Here is a 25,888-nt window from a genome sequence, read left to right on the forward strand (position 1 = left end):
TCGGTTGCAGAACATATCACTGGGCGCCATGACGCCTCCCACCCCGCTGTAATGGCGGCAGAGTGATATCAGGCAAGATGGCGGCTTTCTATAGGAAACTGCAGTTATACCATTTTAGCTCACCATATTTATACGGCTTAAACAAGCTATGGACAAGCATGTACAACAAGCCCTGTCATATTGAGCATGTAGTGAAAGCTGGACATCCGCTTTCGGTGGACAACCGTAGCAAACGCTTAATCTCGTTCGAAGAACAATCCGTGCCAATGGCTACACGCGCGCGCAGACAGTCACGTGATACTCTCGGATTCTCTCTTGGCGAAAAAACCCGTAAAGGGTGCCGCGTTCAGGACACCTTATTCGAGAATATGTTGATTTGATTTTAAGAAAACTTACACTTTCATTGACACTTCGGCTCTCAGCTAATTAGTATAAACGAAAATACTGGCTATCAGCTTCGACTTGTCTTCACAACAATATATATTTTTTTAGAGCTCGGCGGTCGTTACGTGGGACAGTCTCTACCTGCTGCCCAACATGAGCGGAGGAAGCGCTACGCCGTGCTAGGGTAACAGCGCTTGAAACGTTGGTTTCATTCGTAATTTTTAGAGGGCTGCTTCCTTCTGTTCTGTGGTCAAGTGCCCTTAGTCCAAGGAACAGCGGTAATTTCAGTTACCGTAGACGCTCGCAATGACTAAGCGGAACCGTACCACTACACGTCTACGACTGACCACACCGAGGTGAACTTTCCAGCTAGAGGTAATAGTTATCAAAAACGAACGACCAACCATGTTCCTAATTTCACACCTGAACCACATTAGGACTACACAGCTCGAAACTTGACCGCATCAAAAAGGTGGATGTGCCAGTATGCCATGTGTATCGTTAGGGAACGTACGCAATGGTTGCAAAGCAAAAAAAAAAAAAACGGAACACTGCTTACCCATAATTGATGTTATCCAGCGGTGAGAGCTGATGTGCTCGGCAAGGCAAGGCAAGGGAAGGAGTGAGCAACCGAACGGGTGAACCACTGATCTCGATTGTAAAAGGCTGGATCGCAGATGGGAGCGCGAGCGTGAGGAAACCGGCCGCCATCTTACTGTACCCACAACAGTCGCCGCAGCGATCATGGCAACTTCTTGCAATCACGGTCGTACCAATTGTACTGGCAAGGATACAGGGCCTAAATTTATACAGGTGAGTCATTCTTTATCAAGGAATAAATAGACGTCCATTCTGTATGTTTAGTTGACAATTATGAAGTGTTTTTTTGCCCAAAACGAGCACTGGATGCAGGTTGTTTGATCGCTCTTCATAGGTTCAATCGAACACACTTGCATTTTACCAGGCGGCAAATGCAGTTTGAGTGCATAATATGCTTGGGAGAACGTGTTAGACTACACTGGTAGTGTTGTCATCAATATATGTGCGAACACTCGAGCGCTTTTCTGCATGCATTGCTAGCATAGTACATGGTGTTCTCTACGGAAGCGAGTGCACATTCATTTCTTTGAATTACCTTCGCGCACAAGTTGGGTATTACGTCATAATGAGACCAAGATTGTCACCCTTTTTCATGTATTGGTATTGTTTTGTGCCTTGGTTTGATTTGTGACAAAGAATCCTACGTAACGGTGGTATGGCGCGACTTGAATAACGTCTTGTGTCTGAGCTGTATCGTCAGCTTGTTACCATAATAATAATTTGTAGCGTGCCGTGCTATTTGTAGCAGTTTTTAAGGCAAAAGTGGTCTTCCGTCAATACAGGTTTCGTCATGAGGACTACCCAGTGAATAATCTGTGCAGTGTGATGGTGATACGACTGGGTGTACAGGTAAGTATCACGTTCCTCATCCACTGGTTTCTTGTTTACAGGAAGGAACCACCTCAGTGCACGCACTGTGAGTAGACTCTCTCAAATTTGCACATTTTCTTACATGTTCACATCAGAAACACACCTTACACCTTGGGCTCCTTCACCCAGCAATATAATAATTATAATTCTTTTTAGAATATTTTTAATCTTTTCAATTTTTAGAAGATACAGGGATTGTAAACCATGTTTTAAACTGATGTTTTAACATTTGTCCAATGCATTTATTAAACAACATATTCATTTTTAACTGGTTGCCCCAAACCAATGTTCTGATGTATTATTACCTTTGTTTTGTCGATGCACCATAAAAATGGGAATAATCATCAATACAGGTTACTTCACAGCTGCCTCGACATACTCAAGAAATGGGTGCAGAACCTGCGTAATGCCCACAAACTTTGACTACCGCAGCACCTCCAGAAAGTAAAGGCATATGTGTCACGTGGGATTTTTAAAGGCATTCACAGTATGTAATACCTTGTATGAACTGTTGTAGATCTAAGCAGCCTCTACAGTACACTCTCAGAAATTACTTGTCAGGGAACTGTGATAATTGTTTCAGTTCATAGGCATGCACATATATGCTATAAGAAGAAATTTATTTATTGAGGATGCATTTCTCTGGTAGTGATGTTGTTTACATCTACTTTTGATCACATTAAATTTAAAATTAAATTCAGCATATATGAGAAAATATCAGGAGGGGAGTTGCTATTCATTGCTCATTCCAACCTAAAATTGAGTGCTACAAATTTAGAGAGTGTACCTGTCCATTGTCATCCCTAAAATATGTACTGTCATTGTAGGAAGGTCACGAATAAACAAATGTAGTCTTTTGCGGCCTCCCTGCACGTTCATTGTATCCTGAAACGCATAAGCGCAAGAAATAAATGTTGAACTTGAAAAATGTATACTCTCTCTCTTTACTCATTACTCTTTACTCACTAATCTTTACTCTACTATTTACTCTTTACTCACTCTCTTTACTCATCATCAGTGATCTTCTTTACAAAAGCATATCGTGTTAGACTTTTTTGTTTACGTTTCACAGACAGGGTACACGAGGTTCAAAATGACAAAAGCACAACTGTTTCAAGCTCCAAATCGTTCTGTTGCAATTTGCAGACCATACGTGTGTAGTGCAAGAGGGCCCTTGCACATCAAAGTGCAAGATGGGAGTCACAGTTAATGCAAAGTGGTTCCTATGAGAGACTTCGATGCTGAAGAAAATTGTGCAAACTGCGGAAGGTGCCATAGAAGATCTTCAGAAAGCGTGTCTGGTCTTACAACGGTGCTACGGCGCCCCTTTACTGATTGGAGTTCCAGATGTGGAGCTGCATTTTTTGTAACGTGCTCCACGTAACAAGCATGACAAAGCCAGCGCTGGATAGCAGGCCCCCGTCCCTAAGCAGCTTTGCTCACGCTGCAGCTGTGTTCAGCAAAAGCATGTGAATACTCGAGATGGACATTCAGTTTGGCTCAACTGCGCCTGCAAATACACAGAACAAATGAAGGAAGGAACAAACAAACATAGAAGGGCTGTACTTCAAAAAGAGATAAGTCCTGTGCCTCAAGCAGGTGTCACCACTTTCTAAGTAATTTAATTGATTAAGCTTACATCATTACCTGATTAACTGTCATAACGAGCGCGATCGAATTGCGTGAAGTAATTATTTGAGCTGCTTCGGTGTGTGCATATTTGCGAGGCAAGGCACCCATGTCGTACACTAAAAGACTCTTTCCGCGGCGATGCTTGATATAAATCATACTAAACGCATACCCGGCTAAAACAACGGCTGTGATTCTACAGAACGATATCTTTCTGTCATGCGAGTATATCTTTTCCCGGACCGTTCGTTACGGAACAATTTTTGTCCAGAACGCAGCACGGGATATTATATACATAGTTGTTGTTAACCTCACATCGTTTCTTATTGAAATATTGGCTGGGAAACGTGCTGTAGTACAATTCCCAGCGCTGCACTGCAGTGACGGTCTAGTTTCGGAATGCAAAACATAACGTTATTAAGAATCGAAAGGCAGGGCACCTGTGAAACACTGTTAGGATACATCAGTATACAGGCACCTTACAAAATTGCGTGACGACAAACAATGATCAACGCCTGTAGCGAAATAAATACTCACAATCTCTGTTGCCTCCCATTGTTTCCTATGGGCACACACAGCGTTTTAGGGCCCACCAACATGGCGGCCCGAATGCGTGCCTCTCCCCCAGGAGCCCCTCTCCCATACGCGATCCAGCCTTTATACATAGAGATCAGTGGGGTGAACGAGACACTGCTTCTTCTTCTTCTTCTTCGTCTTTCTCCGCAGTGGCGCATAGCACGGGGCAATTGACACTGCTTCTGCTTCTTCACGGGCTTTTGTACCGTGCGCGTGCTTCTGATGACGGTAGTAATATGGTACTAGTGACAGTAGGATGTAGTAACAGTTGGAGTTAGGAAAGAAAAACGCTCCTACAAAACGCAATAGCCGGCTGCTCCAAAACACTTGATAATAAAAACCAGCGATAGTAGTAATGATGCGCTGCCTTCCTCTCAATGCAAAATCATTAAGCAAAAATAAGTTCAGCTACAAATATTGCGTTAAATATCTCTCGTAGCAAAACAACGACTTTACTTTGAGATTATGAATGCCGGAGTTTCACATATCAGAGCATACTGAACGGTCTGGATAGAAAGCGGGAATACATCTAGCAGATTGCGAGGTAACTCGTTTCTGTAACTAAGTTTCTTTTTTTCTTTTTCTTTCTAAGAGTTCTTTTCGCCAGGTAACTTCTCGATCTATGACATCTAGTAGACGTCACTTCCGCTCCAGCGACAAATATGTGTTTCTTAGGGGAAACTGGCAGCGTCTGGTGCCGTCGAAGAGGCAAGCGCTGCGGTTTTGGTGTAGCGTGTATGATGATCAATGCATACCATGATCCTTCTATTACCTACAGAAGATGATGGGCCTAAGAGATACCTCAGCCGTGTGCGACATTTCCCATAAAAGGGGTTGGGACAGGTCATCCTACGTTATCCTAGATAAACGTAAGAGGCGGTTCTTTGCACCAATCTGAACCTGCCCCGAAAGTTTCACAGTGAAAAGGGTAATAGAAGCGGAGAAAATGGGCGCCGCGAATACAGAGACTCACGCGGCTTTGACATCACAGCGCACGACGCTATACCAGTGATGCAGCGAGCGAGAAGTCACGTGCTTACGACTGCCAATAGAAATGGACGTAACTCTGAGCTCTCTGAGCTGATTCTACCAGCTCGTGTGGCTCAGTGGTTAGCGTGCTGGTCATGTCACTTCGGGACTGACAGGTACCCGTGTTCGAATCCCGGTGCCGGCTGTGCTGTCTGGGTTTTCTCCTGGTTTTCCCTCAGACACTTTCAGACATATGTCGGCACAGTTCCCTTAGAAGTCGGCCCAGGACGCACTTTCCCCAGGGCGTCAGTGGTGACGTTGCCCACCTCTGTGAGGTCGACAACGGCGAGCCCTTTCACCAGTACGTAGGATTCTTTTCTTCTTCACTATTCTGGCCTGCACCCTGCAGTACAAAGCGTCCATGATGTATGTCCCTTCTTATGTGCCTTGGAAAGACTCGAAAAAGTAAGAGTGACAGTTAGTTCGCGAATAAAGTACCTAAGTTACAAGTACAGTTACTCGGCACAAATAGTAATTAGCGAAGTTACACGACGAGTAACTTCCGCTTCTTCTTTCGAAGTAACTTCCGAAGTAACGCTCATACAGCCAACCATTATTCCGAATGATATCATTCTGTGTATTGATTTGTTGAAAATGGGAGGAGGCGCCTATCTTGGATACATTATGCATGTCCCAGGTAGGCGCCTCCCCCGTTTTGAACAAATCAGAACACAGAATGATATCCATTCGGAACGACGGTTGGCTAAGAGCGTGCAATGTGGTGAAGTTTAAGTAGTTACAAATGCCGTCATTCTGCAAAAATCCCAGGGAGAAAATGAAAACCAAAGGGCCCAGCCGGCGCGCGGAGTAGGGCTTACGCTGTGACATAGTGCGCCTCAAGAAAATTTGGAGGGTTCGCTCATATACATAGCTGTGACCACGTTTTAAAATCAATTGTTTGATCAGAAGTGTATCCCTTCTATATCAAAATACGGTTTCAGGTGCGCGTGGTGTCAGCGGATGGGAAGAGCAGGTGCGCGTCAGGGAGCTGGTGGTTACGGAGTAGCAGACGGCAAACGGGGAGAGGTGGTGGTGATCTAAATCTTGGTGAAGATCTGTTTTGCGGTTGACTAATCATGCTTGCCCTTGGAAAGTCTCAGTATACTCTCTTTGCCGGGTAAACACAAGATACGCAATATCAAAAGCATCGTGCCATAAGGGGGTGGCGCCTGTTTCACTATCCGTGTGCCCTCGTCCACAGCATGAGGCAGTCGGTGGAGTAGGGACGTCCCCCCCCCCCCCCGCATCTCAGATGAGCAGGACTCTGAATGGAACCGAGACTTGTTCATTGAAGGATTCACCCGAAAGAGGCAGCAGAAATGTTCATGTTCCTCAGGGAGGTATGTACGACACGACAATGTCTTGGCGATACTGCTTTAATGCTCCGTTTACAAAGTACGCGAATTAAACGTTCAACGGCGGGTTGTGTTCGAGGGCCATTGCCGTTGAAGCAGGGCATGTGAGGACATTGATGATGCACTCTTGCTCATATGTTCTCTACTCAGTTTACTATTCTCGATGGTATATACCAGAGGTGCCGAACTCATTTGAGTCCACGGGCCGCATTGAGCCCTGGGGGAACTACGCGGGAAGCATACTACGACTTTGGGGTAGCCTGTTTCTGATATCGATGACACAACACAAAAGTTGAAACGACATAAAACGTATTACTTAGCGTTGCTCAATCACTGGGTCAGCAATTCTTTTTATTGGCTTGTCACGAGGAAACTTGGCGCCTCTTGTTTTAAAGTATTGCGTCAACATCGTATGAAAGTCATTGCGCAACTACAACATTCAGGACTGCGTTGGGGTGTTCGTTTGTTAGTTGTGAGTACAACTTTACCTTATTGAGGTTTATCGCAGAAAAGGCATGCTCGCAGACACACGTTGACACAGTTGCCTCGGGAAGCAAACTAACGAATAATTACTATCGGACGTAAGTTGTACCGAACGTGGACGAGCGTCGCACCGCAGGTCAATCAGTTCCATTTGTTAGTCATCAGAAACGTATCAACCACTGCGGAAAACGGCGGGCAAAAAAGATCCGTTTCAAGTATCCTGCACTCGAAGAATCTTTGCTCGAATACACTCGGGAGATCAGCAAGCCTGCGACTGAACCAATCTAAGTCTGGTGGCATTGATGGGCATCAATATTACAAGTCGGCCATGTAGGGTCTGTTCAGAAACTTGGCAGGAATGTACTAGTAATATCAATCAAGTAAAAATCCGAACAAGGTTGGAGTGTCATCAGCGAAGACGCGACGAAAGCGACCAGACAGATGGGGGAACGTCGAACTTTCAACATTTTATCATGTGGTTAATACTGGGTGATTATGATTAAAGGTTGAAATACGTTCACTGACTGTCTTTGTGCGATTCTTGTCTACGCTGTTGTCATGTGCCAACCGACCCCACTAGCCCCGTAGAGAGTCATCGGCTGTTACAGGTCGCTGGCAACAGTCTTCTATACTAATTAATGTAAACTGCACGAGCCAAATGATAACGCCGCAGCCGTTCACGAAAGTTGGGCCGACTGTTTCCTTCTGTTTTTTTTTTGTTTTGTTTTTTGCTGAGCGACCTTTTTGCTGCGTGCAATGAAGTTTATTGCAATTTAGCCTCGCAGAGTGGTATGAAGGGCCAAAAGGCACTATCTATCCGTTGCCACCCAAATGTTAGGCCCATTATTTTCCGCACAGATAGTGCAAAGATTCTAGGTGCTATTTCTTGCAGATCAACCTGTTACTGATGTGCGGAGACATCACTCATGTGTGCCACGCATGATCATCTCTCAAGGACGTCCTACCTCCACGTGTACATTTTTGCATCAACGGAAACAGACTTGCACGGAGTCACTTTGTTTTAAAAAGCGATACTCATTACTAGAGAGCGGATTATATTTTTTCATTACAGTTTTGGTTATAATACTGGTACCGACCAGAACCAGAAAGCCCTATTGTTGCATGCACATAAATGCAAGATTCACACGTTGTGGCGTATTTGGCATGAAAACGCCCGCATAGTGCATATTTTGCAGTATTTTCAGACGGGAGAGCATATTTCGCCTTTTTCCTTGGGTCCGTTTGGTGGTTTCGGGGAAGCTAGAGTTTTCGATCGTGGTTTCTGTGCGGTAAGGTGCGTTGCTTAGCCCATCCCTTGCCTTCTGTGCTTTCCACTGTGTGCATGACCCATAAGCCGTACTACACACTTTCGTCTCTCTAGGGCTACGAAGACTGGCGGCGCTCGCATTTTAGCCACTATGATGCAGTGTCGAAAGCCAAGCCTTCAGCTCCACGAGTGTTTGTGGTATGTGTCTGTGGCGTGATCCGCTCATCGTTTTTCATGTAAGCGCTCTATGCATTGCTTTCATACCAAGAACGACGGAACAAAAATGCGCATCCCGATTTTTACGGCATATTTGAGAAGTTTTTAGTTCATATTTCATTTAGTTCAAAGACTCGAAGGGTTCCTATAGTGTTTCGCGGGCGAAGCGTGTCAAGAATGATCACCAGGACAGGAATTTATTTCACGTGCAGTCGTCGGGTAGTTTCTTCCAATTTTCCAATGATGGGCACACACGGAAATTGTCGTTCAGATAATCCTTGACGTGGAGAATATCCCTGTAGCCATCGCTGTAGGTGTCATTGCAGATGTTCTTTTCTAGCTCGCCACTGTGGATAATGTACTGCAAGCCGAACATGACGTAGCCACCGTGAAAGCCCTGTTGTTTTGCCTTGCACATCTGAAACAATGAAGTAGTATGTATATTTCCATATGTATCTGCTATGTACCTCCGTATGCCCTCCGTACCTGTAAGTAATGTACAGGCTCGGTTATAGTGTTCCACCGTTACACATCCGATATTCTTACCTCGTTACCTCATCTGACATCCTTAGACTAACGCGCTATCTGATCACGACAAAAAAACCTACGCTTCGCTTATTGGGTACGCAGTTCTTCCCGCTCTCCTCATACGCTGTTGCGTAGGAATAGCGCGCTGGTTCCGCACAACGAGCAAAGCTCTGCCTTGCGCGCGGCAGAGCGAACAATCAGCGCTACCCTTTACGTACGCATACGGTATGGCACAACTCGCTCAGCGATGTACAGTGCTGGGCAAAAGCTTACGGACCACGCTCCGGCGCATCCCTTCCTCAAAGTGACAGGCCAGCAGCGAATGGTACCGTAGGGACTTGTCACTGGGTTTCTGAAGTCGGTACGCTCCCATTCGCTGCTGCCCTGTCACTCTGAGGAACGCGTTCCGTAAACTTTTGTCCAGCACTACATACTGCAACCTCACTGCCGCCTAGCTGTTTGGTGGTTTCGGAAAGAAAACACACCCAGAGTCAACAGATTACGTACATTTGTAATAAGCACTCCTTGCAATGTATGACGGGTGTTGAAAGTCAAACCGAGACTTTCTGTCAAATGGCTCGCGCGTGTTGACCACGTGGTGGTGCAAAACAGAAAACACGTGCTGGACAAGATGGCTGACAACGAGGTGAGCCATAGGAGGCTATGGGTGAGCGCGCACATCGAATAGCGAATTGTCATGACGCTCCTCGTGAATGAAGTCAAATTCACAGAAGACTTCAGGCTCAGTATGGTTACGATACACTTAGACACAGCAAAGCGTTTGAGTGGTGCAAACGGTTCCGAGACTGCCGTACATCAGGGCAGAACGATCCCTGCCGGGGCGGCTCAGAGCCCAGTGTCAGAGTTCCTTGAGCGCCTGCTCCTCAAGGACCGACGGATAACACGAAAGACGGACCTTTCTGTGGGAACGTTGAATCATTCATGAACACCTCCAGTTTCGGAAAGGTAGTGCCCGTTGGGTCCCGAAGCAGCTCTGTGTTTGAGCGGCAGAGAAGACTGGAAATCTCCCAAGAGCTAAGGTACCGTTTCGACACTGAAGGACAGCCGTTCCTTGATCGGATCATCACGTGCGATGAAACGTGGCTGTACCATTTCACTCCCGAGTATAAACGCGCATCAAAACAATGGAAGCATCCGTGCTCGCCCGAAGCACCCAGTCTGGGGGGAAGGTCATGGCCACGTTTTTCGGGGACGAAGCTGCCGTTTTCATGTTGATATTCTTCCCAGTGGTACTACTGCATACTACTGCCAGGTTCTTAGGGATGTGCATAAGGCGCTGAAGCAAAAGTGGCTGGGCCTCATCATCAAAGGAGGAGTCCTACAGGCAGGGCCTGCGATAGGGGTAGGCGACCGCCTTAGGCCCCGCGCATGAAGCCCTCAACCAGGGATTACTTTTTTAAATATCAAGTATGCACTTAACGCAGATAAGAGAATATGCCATTCCGTCATGCGATCAGAAAATGCCCCCCCCCCCAAAAAAAAAAGAAAAATCCACCAACCCTGCAAGCTATACCAAGGATTTCTCACCCTTCTCACCTGCCGCCATTTCCCGCTAGTGTGAAACAGGCCCCGCAATGAGCCTCCGCCTCAGGCCCCGCACACCCCTAGCACCGGCCTTGCCTACAGGACAATGCACGTCCGCATACCGCGCATCTCACGACACGCACCTTACAGGAACTTGGCTGGGAGTTCCTGCTACATCCCCGTTACAGTCCAGACCTCGCCCCCAGCGATTTTCATCTCTTCGGGCCACTGAAGGCGTTCCTTGGTGGCCGCAACTTCAGCTGCGACGACGAGTCAAGAATGCAGTCTGATCGTGGCTGCTACGCGCTGGTAAGTATTTCTACGCTGCTGGCATCGAAGCCCTCGTGAAACGCTGGGACAAGTGCATTAGTGCAGCTGGAGATGCATGCTGTGCATTTCTCGCCTGTTTACTTTTGCGAAAAATCCCCGTTTGACTTGAAGACTCCTCGTACTTGAGTGCATTTGTAATAAGCACTCCTCCAAACAGTGGTTTATCCAGAATCCCAAGCATGGAGGGGTGTTGGGGTCGTTATGTCATTACAGCTTAACATATTACCGACATGTGAAATCGTAAGGGCACCCCCTGTACACAGGTGAAAAAGTTAGGGGTGCAATTGAACATTTTTTTTTGGGGGGGGAGGGGGCGTTAGGGGGTTCAGGAGGCGTCTGGATAAATCACTGCCTCCAAATTGTGCGGAGATCCATACCCACGGAGACCCATAGCTTAGTCAAGCATGGTTGTGGTACGTACCTTTACTCTCATTGTGGTGTTTGTGTCAGTAGCGAGCACCCATAATGTATTTGCACGCAACAGCCGCAACACTCTCTTCTGGTCGATGACGTCATGTGTCCCGTTATAGCAATGGTAGTCATAGAACCTTTTATGTGTCTGTTCATGGTCGTCGGGATCAGAGCAGAGCTACATTTTAGAAGAAAAGAAGAAGTAGAAAATACGGTTCCTATCGCGGATCTAACGTACAGGGAAAGACTAAGGGCTTTATACATGTACGTCTATTTAATTCCGATTTGAATGCGCTGTGTACACACGGCCAGACTTTTGATCGTGTTAATTGAGACAACAGACGACACCGTGAGTAGCCCTCATGAGTAGTTCTGAGCTTTCGTGTCATTTCTTCCTCTAGCTGCAAGCATGCAGATGATAGGATGGAGCTGATGTACCGAATAGGCGCGGCCGTCGTGTCGGGCACACCAGCATAATTGTCCCCTTACACCGAATATTTCGCGACATCCCGTAGCTTAGAAAATTTGTTGGCGGCGCGAAGCAAGTATGGCTATGGACGGCGTACAGATGTCGGCAGATGGAGAGAGGACAGCATGAAGGAATGGGTATGCGTCCCGGGCAGACTTCAGGGGAATTGTGCCACGGTCGACGTACGTCTATGATGGACTACAATGAGCGGTGTGCTGAGCGGTTGTTAGCACCGATGTTCCACCCACAGATGGTTAAACTTCCGGTTAAAGCATCAGGATTCCTGGCGGAGAGGACAATACAGAGAGGAATCCTAGACAACACTCAGTACCACGTCAATACAAGCTCCCTCTGCATAAGGTCAAGACAACAGGCGAAAAATAGCCAGAGAAGCGGAAATGACGTCATAACTCAGACGTCAGAGTAGCCAGGGATTGACAGCTCTTCTCTACTTTCGGCGCTATGATGTCGCACACAAGCTAGCAGACGACGATGCGTCGTCTGCTACCAACTGTTCTGTTGGACAGACAATTTGGGTGGTGTTCAATTTGGAAATGTAGGACTCGTTGAAAACTGTCGAATCAGAATCTGCTTGAGTGCACGTATCTGCGGTAAGTTGTTAAACAGACTGTATGCCACCACTTCCACATCGTCAGCGCCCGTCAGGCCAGTCCGCGCAGCGCAGAGTAACTCTAGCTGTTCGAAAATTGCGGTCAAACGTGGCCACTCTGGAGTCAGGTGATGATGAAGGCTCTGACGTCGTTACCAAACTCCCTGGCTACTCGGGTTGAATAAGAAAACGGGACCTGTAGCTGCACGCTTAGCAACAGTGGAGTAAATACTTAACAGAAGAGGTGAAAGGCAGAGAAGGAGCAGGTGAAAAGGTGAAGTTGCAATCGCCACACAGCATTCATGCATGGTAAGCATGGGGTTCAGTATTAGGGTAAAGGTAAGGGTGACTCCGCCCTACGGAGGGAGCTAGTATTCACGCTGTCATCCCCTATGTCAACGATGTTTCTGAATCTATCCGGCTTTGCTTCCGTTTGATATCAGGACTACTCATGTCGAAACCAAAGGACTCCGTCCCCCCGGAAGGCCAGACTAGACTACAAACTACAATGCCAAGACTGACACGTGCTACATTGGCGAGACAGGCAGGAAACGGAACAGTTTCAAAGAACATAAGCGGGACATAAAGAGCGCGACGCACGACACACGGTTTTTAAGACTGAGCTTACTGAACATTGTTAGGACACAGGACGTTGTTTCTACTTCGATCACGCGGTGGCCTTATCTCGAGAACAAAGATGGGGACAGTGGAAGCTTCTAGAGTCTTGGCACATACATGGTGACCCCTCGGTTTGTAACAAAAACCGTGGCCCCCTTCCGGAACAATACTCCTTAAATAGCAACCGGTTGTATAATCTCTCATTCAGTTTGGCACTGATGACGTCCGTCGCATGACGGACGAAGTCGGAGTTTTTTTGTCCAGCTAATATTCAGGCACCCTAGACAGCACGCGATCGAATCTCCTCTCGAGGATTTCCGCCGCTAAGGGCATGCATGCCATTCTTGCATGCACTCTTGCCACATGCATTCTTGCCACACGTGGATCACGGGCGACGCGCTGAACGAACGTTTGTTGGCCACAAAGATGGCAGAGGAAACGACGTGGTACGAGCCAGCCGTCGTGTGTGCCGCTACAGAACCAAGCGATGTCATGTTTATCCGTGCACTAAAAGTTCTTACTTGTTCCCATGTCTCTGTATCAATGTCGCCTATTCCATAGCACACATGGTTTGGCGCCTTTCACGATTTTCAAGGCCATGTATCTTTAGGCATGTATATAGATGTCAGAGACGCACCTATATCAACGATCTGATGTTAAGTGTCAGTAGTTCTTAAAGTCGCTTCAACTCAGTCTCAAGTCACTAGAGTCACTCAAGAAAGTCACTACAAGTCCCGCTTTAGCTGTGGTACAGACTGCTGCCAAGCAGTAAGAACCTCAGCCACTTAGAGCCTCAGTGCAACACCAATAAATACGTAACCAAGACGATGCAACATCTGAATCACTGCACTATAGTCACTTTGAACAGGAAGGGAAGTAACTATTTACTTGGCAGAAGCAGGGAGCAAGGCAATACGTACGGTACCATTCGCTGCTAGCGTGTCACTTTTGTTCAGCACTGTTCCATTCTCGGTCCAGCATGTCTGGGAGTGATCTCGGCTCATAATTTCGCGTTCCGTCCGCGATGCTATACCACTATTGTCCACTCTGTATACCACTGACTGGTTGTTCATTCGACCGCATGACTACGAATGTGATTGCCAGAATCTGGCTGTGACGCCCAGACAGACCTGCGTTAAGCGTGATGCCATGCATATGGCTGGCAAGTCGGGCATTGGGAAGCTGTGTTGGGTCAAGTCTACACCCTGGTATGCCATTACTGCTGCCATTTTGAGACATATGCCATTGGGGTCTCGTGCCACGAAACTCGTGAATAAAACATCGTGGGCAATTAGCTAGTCTCCCATAAAAGTCTGCGAAAAACCTGCCACTATTCCAATGACAAACGGCGGTAGGCATTATGGCGTAGGATGACTTTCGATGTGAGAAGGATGATTTTTACTTACGTAACGGAGGCTCGAGTACGAGCTACTCCGATTGCATACTTTGCCGCTTGGTATCACCAACGGCGCCGCTAACTCGGAGTCTGTGAAAGTGTTGTTGTTAAATTCACTCCAGCGACCTCCCATGTGAAACGCTAGGGCCTCTCTTGTTGCCGGCGGCAAGCGGATCTGGTTTCTGAATCCAAGACACTCGACCTTCACAAGAGCGAAACAGGATTTCACCGACCCTGTAGTGTACGTTCGTCAAAAGGCAAGCAACGGCCGCGTAACGTACAACGGCATTCACCTGGATCGTCGCTATTTGTAATCAAGAACTCGATGCAGTAGTTTACCAAGAATTTCGTCCCTGGGGGTGTGGCGGGACCTGGTGTGACGCAACTACTCCCATTAATTTTTATGCTATTTGAAGAAATATTGCATAATATCACAAAATTGTAGGATCTGTCTCTCAGATTTTTTTCTTTGGGGGTGGGGGGGGGGGTGTAGGAGGTCAAGACAAATCACTGGCTCGACGGCGTTGCTTCCTTCGGTTGCGCTATTAGTGAAACACTTACGAATGACGCCTGAATGTGGGGCAGAGGAGCGTTTTCCCACACAGTGTGACCAGTTTCACGGCAATTTGTTCCAGATAAATCCTTTAACAGTGCTGTGCGGTAGAGCACCAAATCGGGTTTGGCCTCGCTGGATAGAAGAACGAGCTGGGTAAGTCACAAGCGCGGAAATTACAGCCTACGGGTTCTTACTTGATCACCCGCTGAAACTTGGTCTTCAAAATATTCATAACAGTAGCGTCATTTTTCCCCTCGAACAGCGGCGCGGCGCCGAACAAAATGTACGCGTACGCATCCTTGGACTTTTTGAACTCTTCCTGAAGCGAAGCGATTTCCTGAAAAGCAATAACACTTTTGTCTACTGTCCAAATGTGAGGTTTGTTGTTAGGCGTGGCAGGGAGACACCACTGAGGAAATGAGCCGCAAAACACGGCAGTCACAGGAAGGCATAAGGAAAAGCGCAAAACCGGCTCCACGTTATATGAGAAAACTGGTTTGTATTTCATTTTTTTTTGTTCTTCTATTTTCTCACAATATTGCTCGATCCAATTATGATCTCTAATTCTCGCGCCGCTCATCACTCAATGCCTTGGCATGATATATTGAAATGATGACATATGATATATTAGATTGATATATTGATTGATTTAGATATCAATTATCAGAACTCCGCAAAATATTAGAACTGCACAATGTACGGGTGTAGGCAGTGACGGAATTTAGCCTCCTGTCCTTTTTACTGCCTGTTTTACATCTGAAGCGCGAGGAAATGTCACTTACATTTTACCACATTCGTCTTTGCTGAAAGGATATGTGAGCGAAAAGTTGGAGCTTGTTTCATCGAAGACTAACTGTACCTTCAGCAGATTGATGATGTTGCTGATTTCTGCATCCGTGGTGGATGTCTTCAGGTCGAGGTCAAGGGTGGAAAACACCGTTACCTTATCCATCCAGTACGACCTCATCCCCTGCTTACCACTGGCGGATCTCAGCTGTTGGTAAACGGTGGCAGCAACGCTGAAAGGCAAACAGAGCCAGGCTTTTTGCGGCGTACCTTACCACAAGAGAATTGCTATTCAGCGCTATTCCCATTTCATAACTTCGCGCAACGCATTTCACTGAATATAGCACGGCAAGACACGCATGGGACGGAGTAGCAATTTATGGTGGCAAGCTTCGGGCGCAATCCTGGTATGCAAGGGAGTCTTGAATCTGTTCCGTTGGGAGGGCTGTTTGCTACGTCATGTCAGTCGGCCAATAGCGAGGCACGTGCCCTCTTTCTTCCACTCCTTTTGCAGTTGCATGAAGCGGTTTCCGTGCATGAAGCGGAGCAATGCACCGGTCGCGTCGCTAGCAGACGATCCAATGCGTGCGTGCGGCTGCGCTGGCATTCTACCGGGAGCGCGGCCTATACGGTTGTCTATGAAATGATACGCGGAGCGAAGCACAGTTTGGTTACCATAGCAACCGCGCAGCACAAAGCACGCAAGGTGGTGCTTCGGAAAGAGCTCACAATTGTCGGCTTCAGAGGTGGGCTCAGCGTTTGAGGAAAACCCAAGAAAACCCCACACAGCACAGCCGGCACCGGGATTCGACCCCGTGCACCTCCCAGTCCCCACATGACTGACATGACCAGCACACTAACCACTGAGCCACGCGAGCTTTTACTGCATTCGCACGCACTGGAAGGCAATAATGTGAATCATTCTCGGTAGCCAGCAGGAACATCTCGCCTCACACAATACAGTATGAGTGGACTTCCTATTTCAGGTAGATAGCGCTCTCTCTTTTTTTTTTTCTACCTGTAGAGGCATTACAAAGCAGAGCAAACATGTCGTAGCCCCAGCCCCACTATACTTACGAGGCCGCTATGTCTACCCCGTTCTTCGTCCGTTGACTACTCTGAGCATTTGTAAGAAACTGTGAAAACAGTGCTTCTGAAGATGGAAAAGGCGACGGTTGCGTAAATAACAGGATGTCACAGATGCCATCCGATGGAAAGAATGCTTTGTTTGTCCAATACGCAACACAAGTGATGGTCTTCTCTGGTACTGCAAGATAAAAGCGATTGCAGAAACATCCATCGATAACACAAGCATAGCAAGAGAAACGTACGGGGAGCCTTGGTTGTGGTGGTGGTCGTGGTTGTCGTGGTCGTCGTTGTGCTCGCAGTAGTTGTTGAAGGAATAGGAGGAGGAATGTCGTAATTTTCGTCATAGCCCTGTGTATCTCCATCCCCTTCACCCCCTTCGTTGGCTGAACTGGACCCAAATGCGCCTGTAATCATATGGTACATCGCATCGTCTGAAAAATCACCGAAGGCGACCGGCCACGCGAGGCGGGAACGCAGTTTTGGAATTCCACGCAGGAGCTTAGCGGCAGACGATGACATATTTCCCATTTTTGGAAGTACTGGCTGAAAATGCATTCGACGACCCGATACAGTGCTGCCCCGAGTCTAATATGGATGAGAACCGCGGATGGAACGGTCTCACCATACTCGCATCGACTTCGAAGGTCGTTCTGTATCCCATTCGTAAAACGTATAGGCTGTCGCCCCTTACGGTTCTCGAAAACGCCAATATCACGGTCTTGAATGCATGCGCTCCGAAGAAGGGTCTTCGTTGTGGCTACGTACGTATAAGCGGTGTCCCGCAATGTCTACATGGAATAGTACACAATACCCCCCGGATGTTTAAACAGAACCAGTATATTCACCGGTGACGACAGCGACGGTTAATGCCAACAGGAGAACGCAGCAAATCGCCATCGCTATCAGTCCCCTTTTTTTGGCTTTCCTGGAAGTAATGAACATTGTCAGCATGCGACATACCTGGTACGGGAAGTACGCTGCTGTACTTACTCATTGCCTGGAAAATAAAGCATTCACGTGTACTTTCCACAACGTCCTTTTCTTTTCATGCACTTTTCGCGTCATGAGTAGAACCAATCCATGTTAGCACATAGACTGGACTGGGACCGACCAGGTTTATACGGAATCAGTGATGATTCATTAATGTTGAGCACTTCGGAGAGTTCCTCCGAGCTGATCCACTGCACGCTTACTCACTGTTAGACAAATGTATACATTTTAAGCCTGTAAACTCCCTTGCAAGAGCAGCCCCGAGATATATCAGAGGTAAAGCGGGGCGAAACGATCACCCCCACCCATCCCCCGTGCCTGTGCTCAATGTCCTGTTCCTTGTCGTTTCTGCTAGGACTAATGCAAGGGACGGATCCTGACCATCGGTTCGTCAGTTCGGGGGAGAGGAAAAGTCGATGTGTGCGCCCCCACCCCTCCCTTACTCCCCTGGATCCGCCACATCTTATGCTGATACCCCTTCACTCTACAACGCACGAGCACCGAAGGATGAAACGCTTTTTCTGAACCCAACAACCGAACGAACCGAATAACAGGAAATGTCAATTACCGCCTTTGTCCTGTCCTATGCTTTCCGTCCCTAGAAAACATAAAATGGTAAGTATCTCTACAGAACATGGTCAGTAGATGTCCATACCAGACATACCAGACATGCCGGACATGCCAGACATGGAGCTCATCTCACTCATTGCGCTCATTTGGCTTTCGGCTGCGGAAAGAACAATTCCATAAAGGAGTGACCAAATAGCATAATTGCAGATTACTGGGCACGTATTACTGGGCGCGTCCATGACCCCCCCCCCCACCTCCACCCTGCTGTAAGGGGTACGTGGAGACGTCAGGCGAGATGGGTGCTCTCTAGGAAGCTGCCTTATTGGTGGCGTCACATATCACTGGGCGCGTCCATGACCCAATACCCCCACCCTGCTGTAAGGGCTACCGGGTGACGTCAGGCGAGATGGGTGCTCTCTAGGAAGCTGTCGTATTGGTTGCGTCACATATCACTGGGCGCGTCCATGACCCAATACCCCCACCCTGCTGTAAGGGCTACCGGGTGACGTCAGGAGAGACGGGTGCTCTCTAGGAAGCTGTCGTATTGGTTGCGGCACGTATTACTGGGCGCGTCCATGACCCCCCCCACCTCCACCCTGCTGTAAGGGCAAAGGGGAGACGTCAGGCGAGATGGGTGCTCTCTAGGAAGCTGCCTTATTGGTTGTGTCACATATCACTGGGCGCGTCCATGACCCAATACCCCCACCCTGCTGTAAGGGCTACTGGGTGACGTCAGGCGAGATGGGTGCTCTCTAGGAAGCTGTCGTATTGGTTGCGGCACGTATTACTGGGCGCGTCCATGACCCCCTTCACCTCCACCCTGCTGTAAGGGCAAAGGGGAGACGTCAGACGAGGTGGGTGCTCTCTAGGAAGCTGCCTTGTTGGTTGCGTCACATATCACTGGGCGCGTCCATGACCCAATACCCCCACCCTGCTGTAAGGGCTACTGGGTGACGTCAGGCGAGATGGGTGCTCTCTAGGAAACTGCCGTATTGGTTGCGGCACGTATTACTGGGCGCGTCCATGACCCCCCCCACCTCCACCCTGCTGTAAGGGCAAAGGGGAGACGTCAGACGAGATGGGTGCTCTCTAGGAAGCTGCCTTATTGGTGGCGTCACATATCACTGGGCGCGTCCATGACCCAATACCCCCACCCTTCTGTAAGGGCTACTGGGTGACGTCAGACGAGATGGGTGCTCTCTAGGAAGCTGTCGTATTGGTTGCGTCGCATATCACTGGGAGCATCTATGACCCCAATACCCCCACCCTCCTGTAAGGGCTACCGGGTGACGTCAGGCGAGATGGGTGCTCTCTAGGAAACTGCCGTATTGGTTGCGGCATGTATTACTGGGCGCGTCCATGACCCCCCCCCCCCACCTCCACCCTGCTGTAAGGGCTACGGGGAGACGTCAGGCGAGATGGGTGCTCTCTAGGAAGCTGCCTTATTGGTGGCGTCACATATCACTGGGCGCGTCCATCACCCAATACCTCCACCCTGCTGTAAGGGCTACGGGGAGACGTCAGGCGAGATGGGTGCTCTCTAGGAAGCTGTCGTATTCGTTGCGTCACATATCACTGGGCGCGTCCATGACCCAATACCCCCACCCTGCTGTAAGGGCTACTGGATGACGTCAGGAGGGATGGGTGCTCTCTAGGAAACTGCCGTATTGGTTGCGGCACCTATTACTGGGCGCGTCCATGACCCCCCCCCCCACCTCCACACTGCTGTAAGGGCTACGGGGAGACGTCAGGCGAGATGGGTGCTCTCTAGGAAGCTGCCTTATTGGTGGCGTCACATATCACTGGGCGCGTCCATGACCCAATACCCCCACCCTGCTGTAAGGGCTACGGGGAGACGTCAGGCGAGATGGGTGCTCTCTAGGAAGCTGTCGTATTGGTTGCGTCACATATCACTGGGCGCGTCCATGACCCAATACCCCCACCCTGCTGTAAGGGCTACTGGGTGACGTCAGGCGAGATGGGTGCTCTCTAGGAAGCTGTCGTATTGGTTGCGTCACATATCACTGGGCGCGTCCATGACCCAATACCCCCACCCTGCTGTAAGGGCTACTGGGTGACGTCAGGAGAGATGGGTGCTCTCTAGGAAACTGCCGTATTGGTTGCGGCACGTATTACTGGGCGCGTCCATGACCCCCCCCCCACCTCCACCCTGCTGTAAGGGTTACGGGGAGGCGTCAGGCGAGATGTGTGATCTCTAGGAAGCTGCCTTATTGGTGGCGTCACATATCACTGGGCGCGTCCATGACCCAATACCCCCACCCTGCTGTAAGGGCTACGGGGAGACGTCAGGCGAGATGGGTGCTCTCTAGGAAGCTGTCGTATTCGTTGCGTCACATATCACTGGGCGCGTCCATGACCCAATACCCCCACCCTGCTGTAAGGGCTACTGGATGACGTCAGGAGGGATGGGTGCTCTCTAGGAAACTGCCGTATTGGTTGCGGCACCTATTACTGGGCGCGTCCATGACCCCCCCCCCCACCTCCACACTGCTGTAAGGGCTACGGGGAGACGTCAGGCGAGATGGGTGCTCTCTAGGAAGCTGCCTTATTGGTGGCGTCACATATCACTGGGCGCGTCCATGACCCAATACCCCCACCCTGCTGTAAGGGCTACGGGGAGACGTCAGGCGAGATGGGTGCTCTCTAGGAAGCTGTCGTATTGGTTGCGTCACATATCACTGGGCGCGTCCATGACCCAATACCCCCACCCTGCTGTAAGGGCTACTGGTTGACGTCAGGCGAGATGGGTGCTCTCTAGGAAGCTGTCGTATTGGTTGTGTCACATATCACTGGGCGCGTCCATGACCCAATACCCCCACCCTGCTGTAAGGGCTACTGGGTGACGTCAGGAGAGGTGGGTGCTCTCTAGGAAGCTGCCTTGTTGGTTGCGTCACATATCACTGGGCGCGTCCATGACCCAATACCCCCACCCTGCTGTAAGGGCTACTGGGTGACGTCAGGCGAGATGGGTGCTCTCTAGGAAACTGCCGTATTGGTTGCGGCACGTATTACTGGGCGCGTCCATGACCCCCCCCACCTCCACCCTGCTGTAAGGGCAAAGGGGAGACGTCAGACGAGATGGGTGCTCTCTAGGAAGCTGCCTTATTGGTGGCGTCACATATCACTGGGCGCGTCCATGACCCAATACCCCCACCCTTCTGTAAGGGCTACTGGGTGACGTCAGACGAGATGGGTGCTCTCTAGGAAGCTGTCGTATTGGTTGCGTCGCATATCACTGGGAGCATCTATGACCCCAATACCCCCACCCTCCTGTAAGGGCTACCGGGTGACGTCAGGCGAGATGGGTGCTCTCTAGGAAACTGCCGTATTGGTTGCGGCATGTATTACTGGGCGCGTCCATGACCCCCCCCCCCCCCACCTCCACCCTGCTGTAAGGGCTACGGGGAGACGTCAGGCGAGATGGGTGCTCTCTAGGAAGCTGCCTTATTGGTGGCGTCACATATCACTGGGCGCGTCCATCACCCAATACCTCCACCCTGCTGTAAGGGCTACGGGGAGACGTCAGGCGAGATGGGTGCTCTCTAGGAAGCTGTCGTATTCGTTGCGTCACATATCACTGGGCGCGTCCATGACCCAATACCCCCACCCTGCTGTAAGGGCTACTGGATGACGTCAGGAGGGATGGGTGCTCTCTAGGAAACTGCCGTATTGGTTGCGGCACCTATTACTGGGCGCGTCCATGACCCCCCCCCCCACCTCCACACTGCTGTAAGGGCTACGGGGAGACGTCAGGCGAGATGGGTGCTCTCTAGGAAGCTGCCTTATTGGTGGCGTCACATATCACTGGGCGCGTCCATGACCCAATACCCCCACCCTGCTGTAAGGGCTACGGGGAGACGTCAGGCGAGATGGGTGCTCTCTAGGAAGCTGTCGTATTGGTTGCGTCACATATCACTGGGCGCGTCCATGACCCAATACCCCCACCCTGCTGTAAGGGCTACTGGGTGACGTCAGGCGAGATGGGTGCTCTCTAGGAAGCTGTCGTATTGGTTGCGTCACATATCACTGGGCGCGTCCATGACCCAATACCCCCACCCTGCTGTAAGGGCTACTGGGTGACGTCAGGAGAGATGGGTGCTCTCTAGGAAACTGCCGTATTGGTTGCGGCACGTATTACTGGGCGCGTCCATGACCCCCCCCCCCACCTCCACCCTGCTGTAAGGGTTACGGGGAGGCGTCAGGCGAGATGGGTGCTCTCTAGGAAGCTGCCTTATTGGTGGCGTCACATATCACTGGGCGCGTCCATGACCCAATACCCCCACCCTGCTGTAAGGGCTACCGGGTGACGTCAGGAGAGATGGGTGCTCTCTAGGAAGCTGTCGTATTGGTTGCGGCACGTATTACTGGGCGCGTCCATGACCCCCCCACCTCCACCCTGCTGTAAGGGCTACTGGGTGACGTCAGGAGAGGTGGGTGCTCTCTAGGAAGCTGTCGTATTGGTTGCGTCACATATCACTGGCAGCATCCATGACCCAATACCCCCACCCTCCTGTAAGGGCTACCGGGTGACGTCAGGCGAGATGGGTGCTCTCTAGGAAGCTGTCGTATTGGTTGCGTCACATATCACTGGGCGCGTCCATGACCCAATACCCCCACCCAGCTGTAAGGGCTACTGGGTGACGTCAGGCGAGATGGGTGCTCTCTAGGAAGCTGTCGTATTGGTTGCGTCACATATCACTGGGCGCGTCCATGACCCAATACCCCCACCCTGCTGTAAGGGCTACTGGGTGACGTCAGGAGAGATGGGTGCTCTCTAGGAAACTGCCGTATTGGTTGCGGCACGTATTACTGGGCGCGTCCATGACCCCCCCCCCACCTCCACCCTGCTGTAAGGGCTACGGGGAGACGTCAGGCGAGATGGGTGCTCTCTAGGAAGCTGCCTTATTGGTGGCGTCACATATCACTGGGCGCGTCCATGACCCAATACCCCACCTTGCTGTAAGGGCTACCGGGTGACGTCGGGAGAGATGGGTGCTCTCTAGGAAGCTGTGGTATTGGTTGCGGCACGTATTACTGGGCGCGTTCATGACCCCACCACCTCCACCCTGCTGTAAGAGCTACTGGGTGACGTCAGGAGAGATGGGTGCTCTCTAGGAAGCTGTCGTATTGGTTGCGTCACATATCACTGGCAGCATCCATGACCCAATACCCCCACCCTCCTGTAAGGGCTACCGGGTGACGTCAGGCGAGATGGGTGCTCTCTAGGAAGCTGTCGTATTGGTTGCAGAACATATCACTGGGCGCGTCCATGCCCCCTCTGCAGTAAGAGCTACCGGGTGACGTCAGGCGAGATAGGTGCTCTGTAGGAAACCACCGTATTGGTTGCGGCACATGTAATTTTGCGCGTCCATTACCCTGCTGAAAGGGCTACCGAGTGACGTCAGGCGAGATGGGTGCTCTCTAGGAAGCTGCCGTATTGGTTGCGGCACATGTAATTGGGCGCGTCCATTACCCTGCTGAAAGGGCTACCGAGTGACGTCAGGCGAGATGGGTGCTCTCTAGGAAGCTGCCGTATTGGTTGCGGCACATATCACTGGGCGCCATGACGCCTCCCACCCCGCTGTAATGGCGGCAGAGTGATATCATGCAAGATGGTGGCTTTCTATAGGAAACTGCCGTTATACCATTATAGGTCACCATATTTATACGGCTTAAACAAGCTATGGACAAGCATGTACAACAAGCCCTGTCATATTGAGCATGTAGTGAAAGCTGGACATCCGCTTTCGGTGGACATCCGTAGCAAACGCTTGCTCTCGTTCGAAGAACAATGCGTGCCAGTGCCTACACGCGCGCGCAGACAGTCACGTGATACTCTCGGGTTCTCTCTTGGCGAAAAAACCCGTAAAGGGTGCCGCGTTCAGGACACCTTATTCGAGAATATGTTGATTTGATTTTAAGAAAACACACTTTCATTGACACTTCGGCTCTCAGCTAATTAGTATAAACGAAAATACTGGCTATCAGCTTCGACTTCTCTTCACAACAATATATATTTTTTAGAGCTTGGCGGTCGTTACGTGGGACAGTCTGTACATGCTGCCCAACATGAGCGGAGGAAGCGCTACGCCGTGGTAGGGTAACAGCGCTTGGAAAGTTGGTTTCATTCGTAATTTTTTGAGAGGGCTGCTTCCTTCTCTTGTGTGGTCAAGTGCCCTTAGTCGAAGGAACAGCGGTAATTTCAGTTACCGTAGACGCTCGCAATGACTAAGCGGAACCGTACCACTACACGTCTACGACTGACCACACCGAGGTGAACTTTCCAGCTAGCAGGCACGTGGCCGCACAAGTAATAGTTATCAAAAACGAACGACCAACCACGTTCCTAATTTCACACCTGAACCACATTAGGACTACACAGCTCAAAACTTGACCGCGTCAAAAAGGTGGATGTGCCACTATGCCGTGTGTATCGTTAGGGAACGTACGCAATGGTTGCAAAGCAAAAAAAAAAAAAAGACCGAACACTGCTTACCCATAATTGATGTTATCCGGCGGTGAGAGCTGATGTGCTCGGCAAGGCAAGGCAAGGGAAGGAGTGAGCAACCGAACGGGTGAACGAGACACTGCTTCTGCTTCTTCACGGGCTTTGGTACCATGCGCGTGCTGCTGATGACGGTAGTAATATGGTATTAGTGACAGTAGGATGTAGTAACAGTTGGAGTTGGAGTTAGGAAAGAAAAACGCTCCTACAAAACGCAATAGCCGGCTGCTCCAAAACACTCGATAATAAAAACCAGCGATAGTAGTAATGATGCGCTGCCTTCCTTTCAATGCAAAATCAGTAAGCAAAAATAAGTTCAGCTATAAATATTGCGTTAAATATCTCTCGTAGCAAAACTACGACTTTACTTTGAGATTATGAATGCGGGAGTTTCATATATCGGAGCATACTGAACGGTCTGGATAGAAAGCGGGAATACATCTAGCAGATTTCGAGGTAACTCGTTTCTGTAACTAAGTTTCTTTTTTTCTTTTTCTTTCTAAGAGTTCTTTTCGACAGGTAACTTCTCGATCTATGACATCTAGTAGACGTCACTTCCGCTCCAGCGACAAATATGTGTTTCTTAGGGGAAACAGGCAGCGTCTGGTGCCGTCGAAGAGGCAAGCGCTGCGGTTTTGGCGTAGCGTGTATGATGGTCAATGCATACCATGATCCTTCTGTTACCTACAGAAGATGATGGATGAAGAAGATATCTCGTAGTTATATTAGCGGTGTGCGACATTTCCCATTAAAGTGGTTGAGACAGGTCATCCTATCCCAGATAAACGTAAGAGGCCGTTCTTTGCATCAATCTGAACCTGCCCCGAAAGTTTCACAGCGAAAAGGGTAATAGAAGCGGAGAAAATGGGCGCCGCGAATACCGAGACTCATGCGCCTCTGACGTCACATCGCACGCCGCTGCATGTGATGCAGCGAGCGAGAAGTCATGTGCTTACGACTGCCAATAGGAATGGACTAACTCTGAGCTCTCTGAGCTGATTCTACCAGCTCGCGTGGCTCCGTGGTTATAGCGTGCTGGTCATGTCACGTCGAGA

The 25,888-nt window shown here is 49.6% G+C and overlaps 1 protein-coding gene across 2 annotated transcripts; it reads right to left on the bottom strand.

Moving 5' to 3' along the window:
* Positions 1-8,580: 8,580 nt before the first annotated feature.
* Positions 8,581-24,919, bottom strand: LOC135374520 (uncharacterized). Of its 2 annotated transcripts, XM_064607473.1 has the most exons (12): positions 24,825-24,919; positions 18,393-18,464; positions 18,306-18,335; positions 17,593-17,744; positions 16,990-17,151; positions 16,736-16,925; positions 15,732-15,891; positions 15,067-15,209; positions 14,878-15,004; positions 14,327-14,518; positions 11,234-11,401; positions 8,581-8,827 (listed from the first exon to the last, which is right to left on the bottom strand). In XM_064607473.1, the coding sequence occupies exons 4-12, from the start codon at positions 17,696-17,698 to the stop codon at positions 8,612-8,614; spliced, it is 1,464 nt and encodes a 487-aa protein (XP_064463543.1). In that variant the 5' UTR covers positions 17,699-17,744; positions 18,306-18,335; positions 18,393-18,464; positions 24,825-24,919; the 3' UTR covers positions 8,581-8,611. The 2 variants fall into 2 exon arrangements, with proteins under 2 accessions (XP_064463543.1, XP_064463544.1); XM_064607474.1 differs by lacking the exon at positions 11,234-11,401.
* Positions 24,920-25,888: the final 969 nt, after the last annotated feature.

Source organism: Ornithodoros turicata, unplaced genomic scaffold, assembly GCF_037126465.1.
Source record: "Ornithodoros turicata isolate Travis unplaced genomic scaffold, ASM3712646v1 Chromosome68, whole genome shotgun sequence".
NCBI classification, from domain to species: domain Eukaryota; kingdom Metazoa; phylum Arthropoda; class Arachnida; order Ixodida; family Argasidae; genus Ornithodoros; species Ornithodoros turicata.

What these genes read in the sequence shown, in the direction of transcription:
- LOC135374520 (XM_064607473.1), bottom strand. Translation starts at nt 17,698, where the DNA reads ATGCTGACAATGTTCATTACTTCCAGGAAAGCCAAAAAAAGGGGACTG. An exon ending in CACCACAACCAAGGCTCCCC is followed by an intron (nt 16,926 to 16,989) that starts GTACGTTTCTCT and finishes TTTATCTTGCAG; the next exon opens with TACCAGAGAAGACCATCACT. An exon ending in AAGTTTCAGCGGGTGATCAA is followed by an intron (nt 15,005 to 15,066) that starts GTAAGAACCCGT and finishes TCTTCTATCCAG; the next exon opens with CGAGGCCAAACCCGATTTGG.